Here is a 13,285-nt window from a genome sequence, read left to right on the forward strand (position 1 = left end):
CGGACTTTATACAGGACGGCACTGGAGAATTCTGTGTGATGACCGGAGAGGTGACTGCAGGGACATTATACAGGACGGCACTGGAGGATTCTGGGTGATGACCGGAGAGGTGACTGCTGGGACATTATACACGACGGCACTGGAGGATTCTGGGTGATGACCGGAGAGGTGACTGCTGGGACATTATACAGGACAGCACTGGAGGATTCTGGGTGATGACCGGAGAGTTGACTGCTGGGACATTATACAGGACAGCACTGGAGGATTCTGGGTGATGAGTGGAGAGGTGACTGCTGGGACATTATACAGGACAGCACTGGAGGATTCTGGGTGATGACCGGAGAGGTGACTGCTGGGACATTATACAGGACGGCACTGGAGGATTCTAGGTGATGACCGGAGAGGTGACTGCTGGGACATTATACAGGACGGCACTGGAGGATTCTGGGTGATGACCGGAGAGGTGACTGCTGGGAGATTATACTGGACAGCACTGGAGGATTCTGGGTGATGAGCGCAGAGGTGACTGCTGGGACATTATACAGGACGGCACTGGAGGATTCTGGGTAATGATCGGAGAGGTGACTGCTGGGACATTATACAGGACGGCACTGGAGGATTCTGGGTAATGATCGGAGAGGTGACTGCTGGGACATTATACAGGACGGCACTGGAGGATTCTGGGTGATGAGCGCAGAGATGACTGCTGGGACATTATACAGAGCAGCACTGGAGGATTCTGGGTGATGAGCGCAGAGGTGACTGCTGGGACATTATACAGGACGGCACTGGAGGATTCTGGGTGATGACTGGAGAGGTGACTTCTGGAACATTATACAGGACGGCACTGTTGGATTCTGGGTTATGAGCGCAGAGGTGACTGCTTGGACATTATACAGGACGGCACTGGAGGATTCTGGGTGATGACCAGAGAGGTGACTGCTGGGACATTATACAGGACGGCACTGGAGGATTCTGGGTGATGACCGGAGAGGTGACTGCAGGGACATTATACAGGACGGCACTGGAGGATTCTGGGTGATGACCGGAGAGGTGACTGCTGGGACATTATACACGACGGCACTGGAGGATTCTGGGTGATGACTGGAGAGGTGACTGCTGGGACATTATACAGGACAGCACTGGAGGATTCTGGGTGATGACCGGAGAGTTGACTGCTGGGACATTATACAGGACAGCACTGGAGGATTCTGGGTGATGACCGCAGAGGTGACTGCTGGGACATTATCCAGGACGCCACTGGAGGATTCTGGGTGATGACCGCAGAGATGACTGCTGTGACATTATACAGGACGGCACTGGAGGATTCTGGGTGATCAGTGGAGAGGTGACTGCTGGGACATTATACAGGACAGCACTGGAGGATTCTGGGTGATGACCGGAGAGGTGACTGCTGGGACATTATACAGGACGGCACTGGAGGATTCTAGGTGATGACCGGAGAGGTGACTGCTGGGACATTATACAGGACGGCACTGGAGGATTCTGGGTGTTGACCGGAGAGGTGACTGCTGGGAGATTATACTGGACAGCACTGGAGGATTCTGGGTGATGAGCGCAGAGGTGACTGCTGGGACATTATACAGGACGGCACTGGAGGATTCTGGGTGATGAGCGCAGAGGTGACTGCTGGGACATTATACAGGACGGCACTGGAGGATTCTGGGTAATGACCGGAGAGGTGACTGCTGGGACATTATACAGGACGGCACTGGAGGATTCTGAGTGATGAGCGCAGAGATGACTGCTGGGACATTATACAGAGCAGCACTGGAGGATTCTGGGTGATGAGCGCAGAGGTGACTGCTGGGACATTATACAGGACGGCACTGGAGGATTCTGGGTGATGACCGGAGAGGTGACTTCTGGGACATTATACAGGACGGCACTGTTGGATTCTGGGTTATGAGCGCAGAGGTGACTGCTGGGACATTATACAGGACGGCACTGGAGGATTCTGGGTGATGACCAGAGAGGTGACTGCTGGGACATTATACAGGACGGCACTGGAGGATTCTGGGTGATGACCGGAGAGGTGACTGCTGGGACATTATGCAGGACGGCACTGTTGGATTCTGGGTTATGAGCGCAGAGGTGACTGCTGGGACATTATACAGGACGGCACTGGAGGGTTCTGGGTGATGACCAGAGAGGTGACTGCTGGGACATTATACAGGACGGCACTGGAGGATTCTGGGTGATGACCGGAGAGGTGACTGCTGGGAGATTATACAGGACAGCACTGGAGGATTCTGGGTGATGACCGGAGAGGTGACTGCTGGGACATTATACAGGACAGCACTGGAGGATTCTGGGTGATGACCGGAGAGGTGACTGCTGGGACATTATACAGGACAGCACTGGAGGATTCTGGGTGATGAGCGCAGAGGTGACTGCTCGGACATTATACAGGACGGCACTGGAGGATTCTGGGTGATGAGCGGAGAGTTGACTGCTGGGATATTATAGAGGACAGCACTGGAGGATTCTGGGTGATGACCGGAGAGGTGACTGCTGGGACATTATACAGGACAGCACTGGAGGATTCTGGGTGATGAGCGCAGAGGTGACTGCTCGGACTTTATACAGGACGGCACTGGAGAATTCTGTGTGATGACCGGAGAGGTGACTGCAGGGACATTATACAGGACGGCACTGGAGGATTCTGGGTGATGACCGGAGAGGTGACTGCTGGGACATTATACACGACGGCACTGGAGGATTCTGGGTGATGACCGGAGAGGTGACTGCTGGGACATTATACAGGACAGCACTGGAGGATTCTGGGTGATGACCGGAGTGTTGACTGCTGGGACATTATACAGGACAGCACTGGAGGATTCTGGGTGATGAGTGGAGAGGTGACTGCTGGGACATTATACAGGACAGCACTGGAGGATTCTGGGTGATGACCGGAGAGGTGACTGCTGGGACATTATACAGGACGGCACTGGAGGATTCTAGGTGATGACCGGAGAGGTGACTGCTGGGACATTATACAGGACGGCACTGGAGGATTCTGGGTGATGACCGGAGAGGTGACTGCTGGGAGATTATACTGGACAGCACTGGAGGATTCTGGGTGATGAGCGCAGAGGTGACTGCTGGGACATTATACAGGACGGCACTGGAGGATTCTGGGTAATGATCGGAGAGGTGACTGCTGGGACATTATACAGGACGGCACTGGAGGATTCTGGGTAATGATCGGAGAGGTGACTGCTGGGACATTATACAGGACGGCACTGGAGGATTCTGGGTGATGAGCGCAGAGATGACTGCTGGGACATTATACAGAGCAGCACTGGAGGATTCTGGGTGATGAGCGCAGAGGTGACTGCTGGGACATTATACAGGACGGCACTGGAGGATTCTGGGTGATGACTGGAGAGGTGACTTCTGGAACATTATACAGGACGGCACTGTTGGATTCTGGGTTATGAGCGCAGAGGTGACTGCTGGGACATTATACAGGACGGCACTGGAGGATTCTGGGTGATGACCAGAGAGGTGACTGCTGGGACATTATACAGGACGGCACTGGAGGATTCTGGGTGATGACCGGAGAGGTGACTGCAGGGACATTATACAGGACGGCACTGGAGGATTCTGGGTGATGACCGGAGAGGTGACTGCTGGGACATTATACACGACGGCACTGGAGGATTCTGGGTGATGACTGGAGAGGTGACTGCTGGGACATTATACAGGACAGCACTGGAGGAATCTGGGTGATGACCGGAGAGTTGACTGCTGGGACATTATACAGGACAGCACTGGAGGATTCTGGGTGATGACCGCAGAGGTGACTGCTGGGACATTATCCAGGACGCCACTGGAGGATTCTGGGTGATGACCGCAGAGATGACTGCTGTGACATTATACAGGACGGCACTGGAGGATTCTGGGTGATCAGTGGAGAGGTGACTGCTGGGACATTATACAGGACAGCACTGGAGGATTCTGGGTGATGACCGGAGAGGTGACTGCTGGGACATTATACAGGACGGCACTGGAGGATTCTAGGTGATGACCGGAGAGGTGACTGCTGGGACTTTATACAGGACGGCACTGGAGGATTCTGGGTGTTGACCGGAGAGGTGACTGCTGGGAGATTATACTGGACAGCACTGGAGGATTCTGGGTGATGAGCGCAGAGGTGACTGCTGGGACATTATACAGGACGGCACTGGAGGATTCTGGGTGATGAGCGCAGAGGTGACTGCTGGGACATTATACAGGACGGCACTGGAGGATTCTGGGTAATGACCGGAGAGGTGACTGCTGGGACATTATACAGGACGGCACTGGAGGATTCTGGGTGATGAGCGCAGAGATGACTGCTGGGACATTATACAGAGCAGCACTGGAGGATTCTGGGTGATGAGCGCAGAGGTGACTGCTGGGACATTATACAGGACGGCACTGGAGGATTCTGGGTGATGACCGGAGAGGTGACTTCTGGGACATTATACAGGACGGCACTGTTGGATTCTGGGTTATGAGCGCAGAGGTGACTGCTGGGACATTATACAGGACGGCACTGGAGGATTCTGGGTGATGACCAGAGAGGTGACTGCTGGGACATTATACAGGACGGCACTGGAGGATTCTGGGTGATGACCGGAGAGGTGACTGCTGGGACATTATGCAGGACGGCACTGTTGGATTCTGGGTTATGAGCGCAGAGGTGACTGCTGGGACATTATACAGGACGGCACTGGAGGGTTCTGGGTGATGACCAGAGAGGTGACTGCTGGGACATTATACAGGACGGCACTGGAGGATTCTGGGTGATGACCGGAGAGGTGACTGCTGGGACATTATGCAGGACAGCACTGGAGGATTCTGGGTGATGAGCGCAGAGGTGACTGCTGGGACATTATACAGGACGGCACTGGAGGATTCTGGGTGATGACCGGAGAGGTGACTGCTGGGACATTATACAGGACGGCACTGGAGGATTCTGGGTGATGACCGGAGAGGTGACTGCTGGGACATTATACAGGACGGCACTGGAGGATTCTGGGTGATGAGCGGAGAGGTGACTGCTGGGACATTATACAGGACGGCACTGGAGGATTCTGGGTGATGACTGGAGAGGTGACTACAGGGACATTATACAGGACGGCACTGGCGGATTCTGGGTGATGACCGGAGAGGTGACTGCTGGGACATTATACAGGACGGCACTGGAGGATTCTGGGTGATGACCAGAGAGGTGACTGCTGGGACATTATACAGGACGGCACTGGAGGATTCTGGGTGATGACCGGAGAGGTGACTGCTGGGACATTATACAGGACGGCACTGGAGGATTCTGGGTGATGAGCGCAGAGGTGACTGCTGGGACATTATACAGGACGGCACTGGAGGATTCTGGGTGATGAGCGCAGAGGTGACTGCTGGGACATTATACCGGACAGCACTGGAGGATTCTGGGTGATGACCGGAGAGGTGACTGTTGGGACATTATACAGGACGGCACTGGAGGATTCTGGGTGATGACCGGAGAGGTGACTGCTGGGACATTATACAGGACGGCACTGGAGGATTCTGGGTGATGACCGGAGAGGTGACTGCTGGGACATTATACAGGACGGCACTGGAGGATTCTGGGTGATGACCGGAGAGGTGACTGCTGGGACATTATACAGGACGGCACTGGAGGATTCTTTTTGATGACTGGAGAGGTGACTGCTGGGACATTATACAGGACAGCACTGGAGGATTCTGGGTGATGACTGGAGAGGTGACTGCTGGGACATTATACAGGACGGCACTGTTGGATTCTGGGTTATGAGCGCAGAGGTGACTGCTGGGACATTATACAGGACGGCACTGGAGGATTCTGGGTGATGAGCGGAGAGGTGACTGCTGGGACATTATACAGGACGGCACTGGAGGATTCTGGGTGATGACCAGTGAGGTGACTGCTGGGACATTATACAGGACAGCAGTGGAGGATTCTGGGTGATGAGCGGAGAGGTGACTGCTGGGACATTATACAGGACAGCACTGGAGGATTCTGGGTGATGACCGGAGGTGACTGCTGGGACATTATACAGGACGGCACTGGAGGATTCTGGGTGATGACCAGAGAGGTGACTGCTAGGACATTATACAGGACAGCACTGGAGGATTCTGGGTGATGACCGGAGAGGTGACTGCTGGGACATTATACAGGACAGCACTGGAGGATTCTGGGGATGAGCGGAGAGGTGACTGCTGGGACATTATACAGTACCGCACTGGAGGATTCTGGGTGATGACCGGAGAGGTGACTGCTGGGACATTATAGAGGACAGCACTGGAGGATTCTGGGTGATGACCGGAGAGGTGACTGCTGGGACATTATACAGGACAGCACTGGAGGATTCTGGGTGATGAGCGGAGAGGTGACTGCTGAGACATTATACAGGACGGCACTGGAGGATTCTGGGTGATGACCGGAGAGGTGACTGCTGGGACTTTATACAGGACAGCACTGGAGGATTCTGGGTGATGACCGGAGAGGTGACTGCTGGGACATTATACAGGACAGCACTGGAGGATTCTGGGTGATGACCGGAGAGGTGACTGCTGGGACATGATACTGGACAGCACTGGAGGATTCTGGGTGATGACCAGAGAGGTGACTGCTGGGAGATTATACAGGACAGCACTGGAGGATTCTGGGTGATGACCGGAGAGGTGACTGCTGGGAGATTATACAGGACAGCACTGGAGGATTCTGGATGATGACCGGAGAGGTGACTGCTGGGACATTATACAGGACAGCACTGGAGGATTCTCGGTGATGACCGGAGAGGTGACTGCTGGGACATTATACAGGACAGCACTGGAGGATTCTGGGTGATGAGCGTAGAGGTGACTGCTGGGACATTATACAGGACGGCACTGGAGGATTCTGTGTGATGACCGGAGAGGTGACTGCTGGAACATTATACAGAACGGCACTGGAGGATTCTGGGTGATGACCGGAGAGTTGACTGCTGGGACATTATACAGGACAGCACTGGAGGATTCTGGGTGATGACCGCAGAGGTGACTGCTGGGACATTATCCAGGACGCCACTGGAGGATTCTGGGTGATGACCGCAGAGATGACTGCTGTGACATTATACAGGACAGCACTGGAGGATTCTGGGTGATGAGTGGAGAGGTGACTGCTGGGACATTATACAGGACAGCACTGGAGGATTCTGGGTGATGACCGGAGAGGTGACTGCTGGGACATTATACAGGACGGCACTGGAGGATTCTGGGTGATGACCGGAGAGGTGACTGCTGGGACATTATACAGAACGGCACTGGAGGATTCTGGGTGATGACCGGAGAGGTGACTGCTGGGACATTATGCAGGACAGCACTGGAGGATTCTGGGTGATGAGCGCAGAGGTGAATGTTGGGACATTATACAGGACGGCACTGGAGGATTCTGGGTGATGAGCGGAGAGGTGACTTCTGGGACATTATACAGGACGGCACTGGAGGATTCTGGGTGATGACCGGAGAGGTGACTGCTGGGACATTATACAGGACAGCACTGGAGGATTCTGGGTGATGACCGGAGAGGTGACTGCTGGGACATTATACAGGACGGCACTGGAGGATTCTGGGTGATGACCGGAGAGGTGACTGCTGGGACATTATACAGGACAGCACTGGAGGATTCTGGGTGATGACTGGAGAGGTGACTACAGGGACATTATACAGGACGGCACTGGAGGATTCTGGGTGATGACCGGAGAGGTGACTGCTGGGACATTATACAGGACGGCACTGGAGGATTCTGGGTGATGACCGGAGAGGTGACTGCTGGGACATTATACGGGACGGCACTGGAGGATTCTGGGTGATGACTGGAGAGGTGACTGCTGGGACATTTTACAGGACGGCACTGTTGGATTCTGGGTTATGAGCGCAGAGGTGACTGCTGGGACATTATACAGGACAGCACTGGAGGATTCTGGGTGATGAGCGGAGAGGTGACTGCTGGGACATTATACAGGACGGCACTGGAGGATTCTGGGTGATGAGCGGAGAGGTGACTGCTGGGATATTATACAGGACGGCACTGGAGGATTCTGGGTGATGACCAGTGAGGTGACTGCTGGGACCTTATACAGGACAGCAGTGGAGGATTCTGGGTGATGAGCGGAGAGGTGACTGCTGGGACATTATACAGGACAGCAGTGGAGGATTCTGGGTGATGACCGGAGAGATGACTGCTGGGACATTATACAGGACTGCACTGGAGGATTCTGGGTGATGACCGGAGAGGTGACTGCTGGGACAATATACAGGACAGCACTGGAGGATTCTGGGTGATGAGCGGAGAGGTGACTGCTGGGACATTATACAGGACAGCACTGGAGGATTCTGGGTGATGACCGGAGAGGTGACTGCTGGGACATTATACAGGACAGCACTGGAGGATTCTGGGTGATGACCGGAGAGGTGACTGCTGGGACATTATACAGGACAGCACTGGAGGATTCTGGGTGATGACCGGAGAGGTGACTGCTGGGACATTATACAGGACAGCACTGGAGGATTCTGGGTGATGACCGCAGAGGTGACTACTGGAACATTATACTTGACAGCACTGGAGGATTCTGGGTGATGACCGGAGAGGTGACTGCTGGGACATTATACAGGACAGCACTGGAGGATTCTGGGTGATGAGCGGAGAGGTGACTGCAGGGACATTATACAGGACAGCACTGGAGGATTCTGGGTGATGACGGTGTCGTTGTTGTCAGGTTCCTATAAGGTGTCAGGACGTCGCTGTCTATCTCTCCATGGAGGAGTGGGAGTATCTAGAAGGACACCAGGATCGGTACCAGGAGGTGATGATGGAGGAGCTCCGGCCTCTTACACCAGGTTCGCTGTAGATGACGTGTAATGATGAATCTCCCATTTTCGGCTTTTCTCCTCTTTTTTGCCTTGTACATGTGACTCTTGTGCTGCTGTTCTCGCTCCCTCCCTGTCTCGTCTTCTCCGCTCCCCTCCCCCATCGCTCACACAGGAGAGTGATTGTCAGCAGCTTTTGATTTTAGATTCTGTGGATAAATCAGCAAATTTCCGATTGTGTTTGGAGGACAATGAAGCCTCATAAGGCGACAGCAGAAGAAACATTAGGAAGATTCATCGCTTCATGACATCAGTAATCAGTAATGAGGGCTATGAAGGGTCGTTCCTCCTCAGCTTTTTGGGGTCTCAGGACTTGTTCTGGTGACTGATCCGACGTCCCACACTGGGCGATTACTCCGGTGATGTCCCCCCCGGTATCAGTATGGTACAATATAAGGGAGGGCCCTGCTCACAGTCTACATGTTAGAGGGGAATAGAAGGAGTTTCGTATCGGACACGACCAGAATAAGATGTTACACGTCTCTGAGGTCTCAGATTTGTAGTGATTTACATTTATTGTGCATTGTTCCTTACAGGGAACCTGTCTGGTTGGATATCGCCAGTAACATGCACATATGGGGTTAATCTGCTGGTTAATAGCATTAGGGAGGTGCCCGGCCGCTGTACTGAGTGTGCGGCGCCCTGAAGCCCCCGGCTTTCAGTCATGCAGGCACCAACGCAGATACAGTCACCGTACGCAGCACTGAGCGGCGTCTGTAACTGCGCCCGGGACTGAGACTGACAGCCGGCTCAGCAGTGCATCAGTACAGAGCGACCGTCACTCAGTGTCGGGGCGCAGTTACAGCTGTCGCTCACAGTGCTGCCAGTGGTGACTGTAGCTACACCTTCTTGATTCCTTGGGATTACATCAGGCCTATGCATTTTTTGTGAGGGTGGTAGTAGTGGCGAGGGACTGTTGTGTTCCTACACCCTGGCTCCCTGACAAAGACAAATGTCCCAATTCTCCTGTGCTGTGCGTGTGGTGCAGAACACTCACGTTTTGGTTGCAGATCTCTGCCGTCTTCGGTTTTTCCTCTTCAGTAACCGCCGCACACACAATACGGGACTTCCACTCCGCTTTATAAAAAAGAACTTTACTTAACAGTCCAACTTCACCATGAGGGAACACGCAGTATTGGGCGCATCCTTTTCCAGGTTCACAGTTCATTGCACAGCATATGTTAATATTCACCGTCTGTTTCTCCTGAGATGTCCCTTCCATAGTCGACCTCTTTGGCCTCTGAGACCCTCGCAGTTTTTAGAGTCCCGTTCCATTTCCTCTGTACTATTCCCCGTCCGACTTCCCCTTCTGGGAAGATTTTGAGACAAGTTACTCTGCTGACTCCTGTGGACCGTAGGCCCCGAACATTAAGGGAAAGTCGTTTTAGAGTTTCTGACTAACGTCCCTCTGCTGCTGGTCGGACCGGGTTTCTGTGCCCCCTGGACCTCCAGCTACTGCTCTGTCACATCCCTCCCTCAGAACTAACTGACAGGAAAAACCGTTGCTCTGCCCTGGCCTAATCTCCTCCCCTTTTGACTGGGCCAATCACCAATCCTCCTTCGGTTGCTGGGCAGACTTCCCCGTTACTCCCCTGCTGCAGTCACTAAACCTCCTGGTAACTACCCCGGCTCCTCCTGCTCTGCAGCTATTGCTGAACACATTAACTGTTTCTATCCTAAACTATTGCGTTCACCTCTACACTGTACCCAATTATATTAATAATAATTTTTATTTATATAGCGCCAACATATTCCGCAGCACTTTACAATTAAGCGGGGACATGTACAGACAATAAATTCAATACAAGGTAAGACAGTTTAAACATAGAATCATACAATGGTAGAGTTGGATGGGACCTCCTGGGTCATCTGGTCCAATCCCCCGGCTCAAAGCAGGATTCACTAAATCATCTCAGACAGATGTCTGTCCAGTCTCTGTTTGAAGACGTCCATTGAAGGGGAACTCACCACCTCTCGTGGCCGCCTGTTCCACTCATTGATCACCCTGTCAAAAAGTTTTTTTCTAATATCCAATCTGTGTCTCCTCCCATTCAGTTTCATCCCATTGCTTCTAGTCTTTCCTTGTGTAAATGAGAATAAAGATGATCCTTCTACAATGTGACAGCCCTTGAGATATTTGTAGACAGCTATTAAGTCTCCTCTCAGTCTTCTTTTTTGCAAGCTAAACATTCCCAAATCCTGTAACCGTTCTTCATAGGACATGGTTTGCAGACCAGTCACCATTCTGGTCGCTCTTCTCTGAACTTGCTCCAGTTTGTCGATGTCTTTTTTAAAATGTGGTGCCCAAAACTGTACACAGTATTCCAGATGAGGTCTGACCAAAGAGGAGTAAAGTCCGATAATGACTTCACGTGATCTAGACTGCATGCTTCTGTCAATACATCCCAGAATTGTATTTGCCTTTTTTGCCTTTTTTGATCATTTTATATTGTTTTGAGTATATCAAATAGCCAATCAACTCTACAGCCATACTACAATACTATAGGCTAACTGATGTTAGTATAATTATTACGGAAAACACATATATGATCATATTATCATTGTTAGTTTGAAGCACTATGGAAATTTTACAAGGTCAAACCTGGCCTAAACAAATTAGATAACAGAGTGTCTGACAAAATGTTCTCTTGAGAAAAAGTTAGTGTGAGAGAAGTTCTATGGGAAGAGAAAGAAAGAATGTATGTTATGCAAGGAGTGATAATAACATGATTTTAAAGCGAGTAGACAAAATGGAGTTGCTCTAGCATGATTATCAATATGTCCTCTACACCCTCAATTCCTTCATCTAAATCATTGATAAAGATGTTGAACAATACAGGTTCCAGGACAGAGCCCTGTGGTACCCCACTTGAGACATTCATCCAGCTGGATGTGAAGCCATTTACGACCACTCTTTGAGTTCCATCACTAAGCCAGTTATGAATCCACCTAACAGTTGCCTTGTCCATTCCATACTTGGTAATTTTTTCAATAAGGATGGTGTGAGATACTTTGTCAAATGCTTTGCTGAAGTCAAGATATACTATATCTACAGCATTTCCCTGATCCACCCAGTTAGTGATTCTGTCATAGAAGGAAATTAAGTTAGTCTGACATGACTTGTTAGTTACAAATCCATGCTGACTCTGGTTAATCACTTCATTCTAATCCAGGTACTTACATACATGTTGTTTAATAATTTGTTCAAAGATCTTTCCTGGTATAGAAGTCAGACTCACCGGCCTATAGTTCCCTGGGTCCACTTTCTTCCCCTTTTTGAAGATAGGAACAACATTTGCTCTTCTCCAGTCTTCTGGGACTTCTCCTGTTCTCCAAGAATTTTCAAAGATTATGGAGAGTGGTTCTAAAATTTCTTCTACGATCTCGTTCAGTACTCTGGGGTGTAATTCATCTGGACCTGGAGACTTGAGCTCATTTATATTAGCTAAATATTCCCTCACAATCTCTCTGTTTACAGATAACTTGGATTCTTCTATTCCTTTAATAGGACAGTGAAGATCAGTTGATGTTACATTTTCTTTCTGAGAGAAAACAGATGCAAAATAGGAATTAAAAAGTTCGTCCTTCTCAACATCCTTTCTTACCATTTCACCATTTTCATCCTGTAAAAATCCTATAGCATCTTTGACTTTGCTTTTACTTTTGACATACCCCAAAATCCTTTTTTATTGCTTTTGACATCTCTTGCAAGCCTTAATTCATTGTCAGCTTTAGCTAACCTGATACGTGCCCTGCAGGTTCTGCCGACTGCATTATAATCTTCTTTAGATATGCCTCCCTCTTTCCATTTGATAAACATTTCTTTCTTTCTTTTTAGCATGTGTTTAAGTTCTGTGTTCATCCATCCTGGTTTCCTTAAATGCTTCCCATTCTTCCTACTTTTCAGGATTGTTAACGATTGTGCTTTGAGAATTTCAGTTTTAAAAATTTCTCATCCTTCCTGGACATTTTTATCCTTAAGGACATCCAGCTATTGGATCCCTCCTATTCTCTTTCTGAGTCGCTTAAAATCTGCCTTTCTGAAATCTAACCTTGAAGTTTGAGTCTTCACATGTCTTCCTCCTCTAGTTATCCAAAATTCTATAATAGCATGACCGCTGCCTCCTAGGGTCCCAGCCACTTTTACCTCCTTAACCATTTCATCCCTGTTTATAAGGATTAGTTCCAAAGTAGCAGATCCCCTTATTTTCTCCCCTACCTTTTGGAAGATAAAGTTGTCAGCAAGAGAGGATAATAATTTGCTTGACCTGTTAGTTTTACTTGAGAGAGAATCCCAACAAATGTCTAGATAGTTGAAATCTCCCATGACCACTACATCATATTT

General features: G+C 50.5%; 1 protein-coding gene across 1 annotated transcript in view; it reads left to right on the forward strand.

Moving 5' to 3' along the window:
* Nucleotides 1–13,285, forward strand: part of LOC141219270 (uncharacterized) — a 47,508-nt gene that overhangs the window by 13,569 nt on the left and 20,654 nt on the right. Inside the window, exon 3 of the mRNA XM_073666045.1 lies at nucleotides 8,790–8,910. Within this exon, the coding sequence (XP_073522146.1) occupies nucleotides 8,790–8,910 (121 nt within the window). The remainder of the gene's footprint in view (nucleotides 1–8,789; nucleotides 8,911–13,285) is intronic.

This window comes from Phyllobates terribilis, unplaced genomic scaffold, assembly GCF_046119375.1.
Source record: "Phyllobates terribilis strain yellow unplaced genomic scaffold, ASM4611937v1 Scaffold_259__1_contigs__length_2703414, whole genome shotgun sequence".
NCBI lineage: Eukaryota > Metazoa > Chordata > Amphibia > Anura > Dendrobatidae > Phyllobates > Phyllobates terribilis.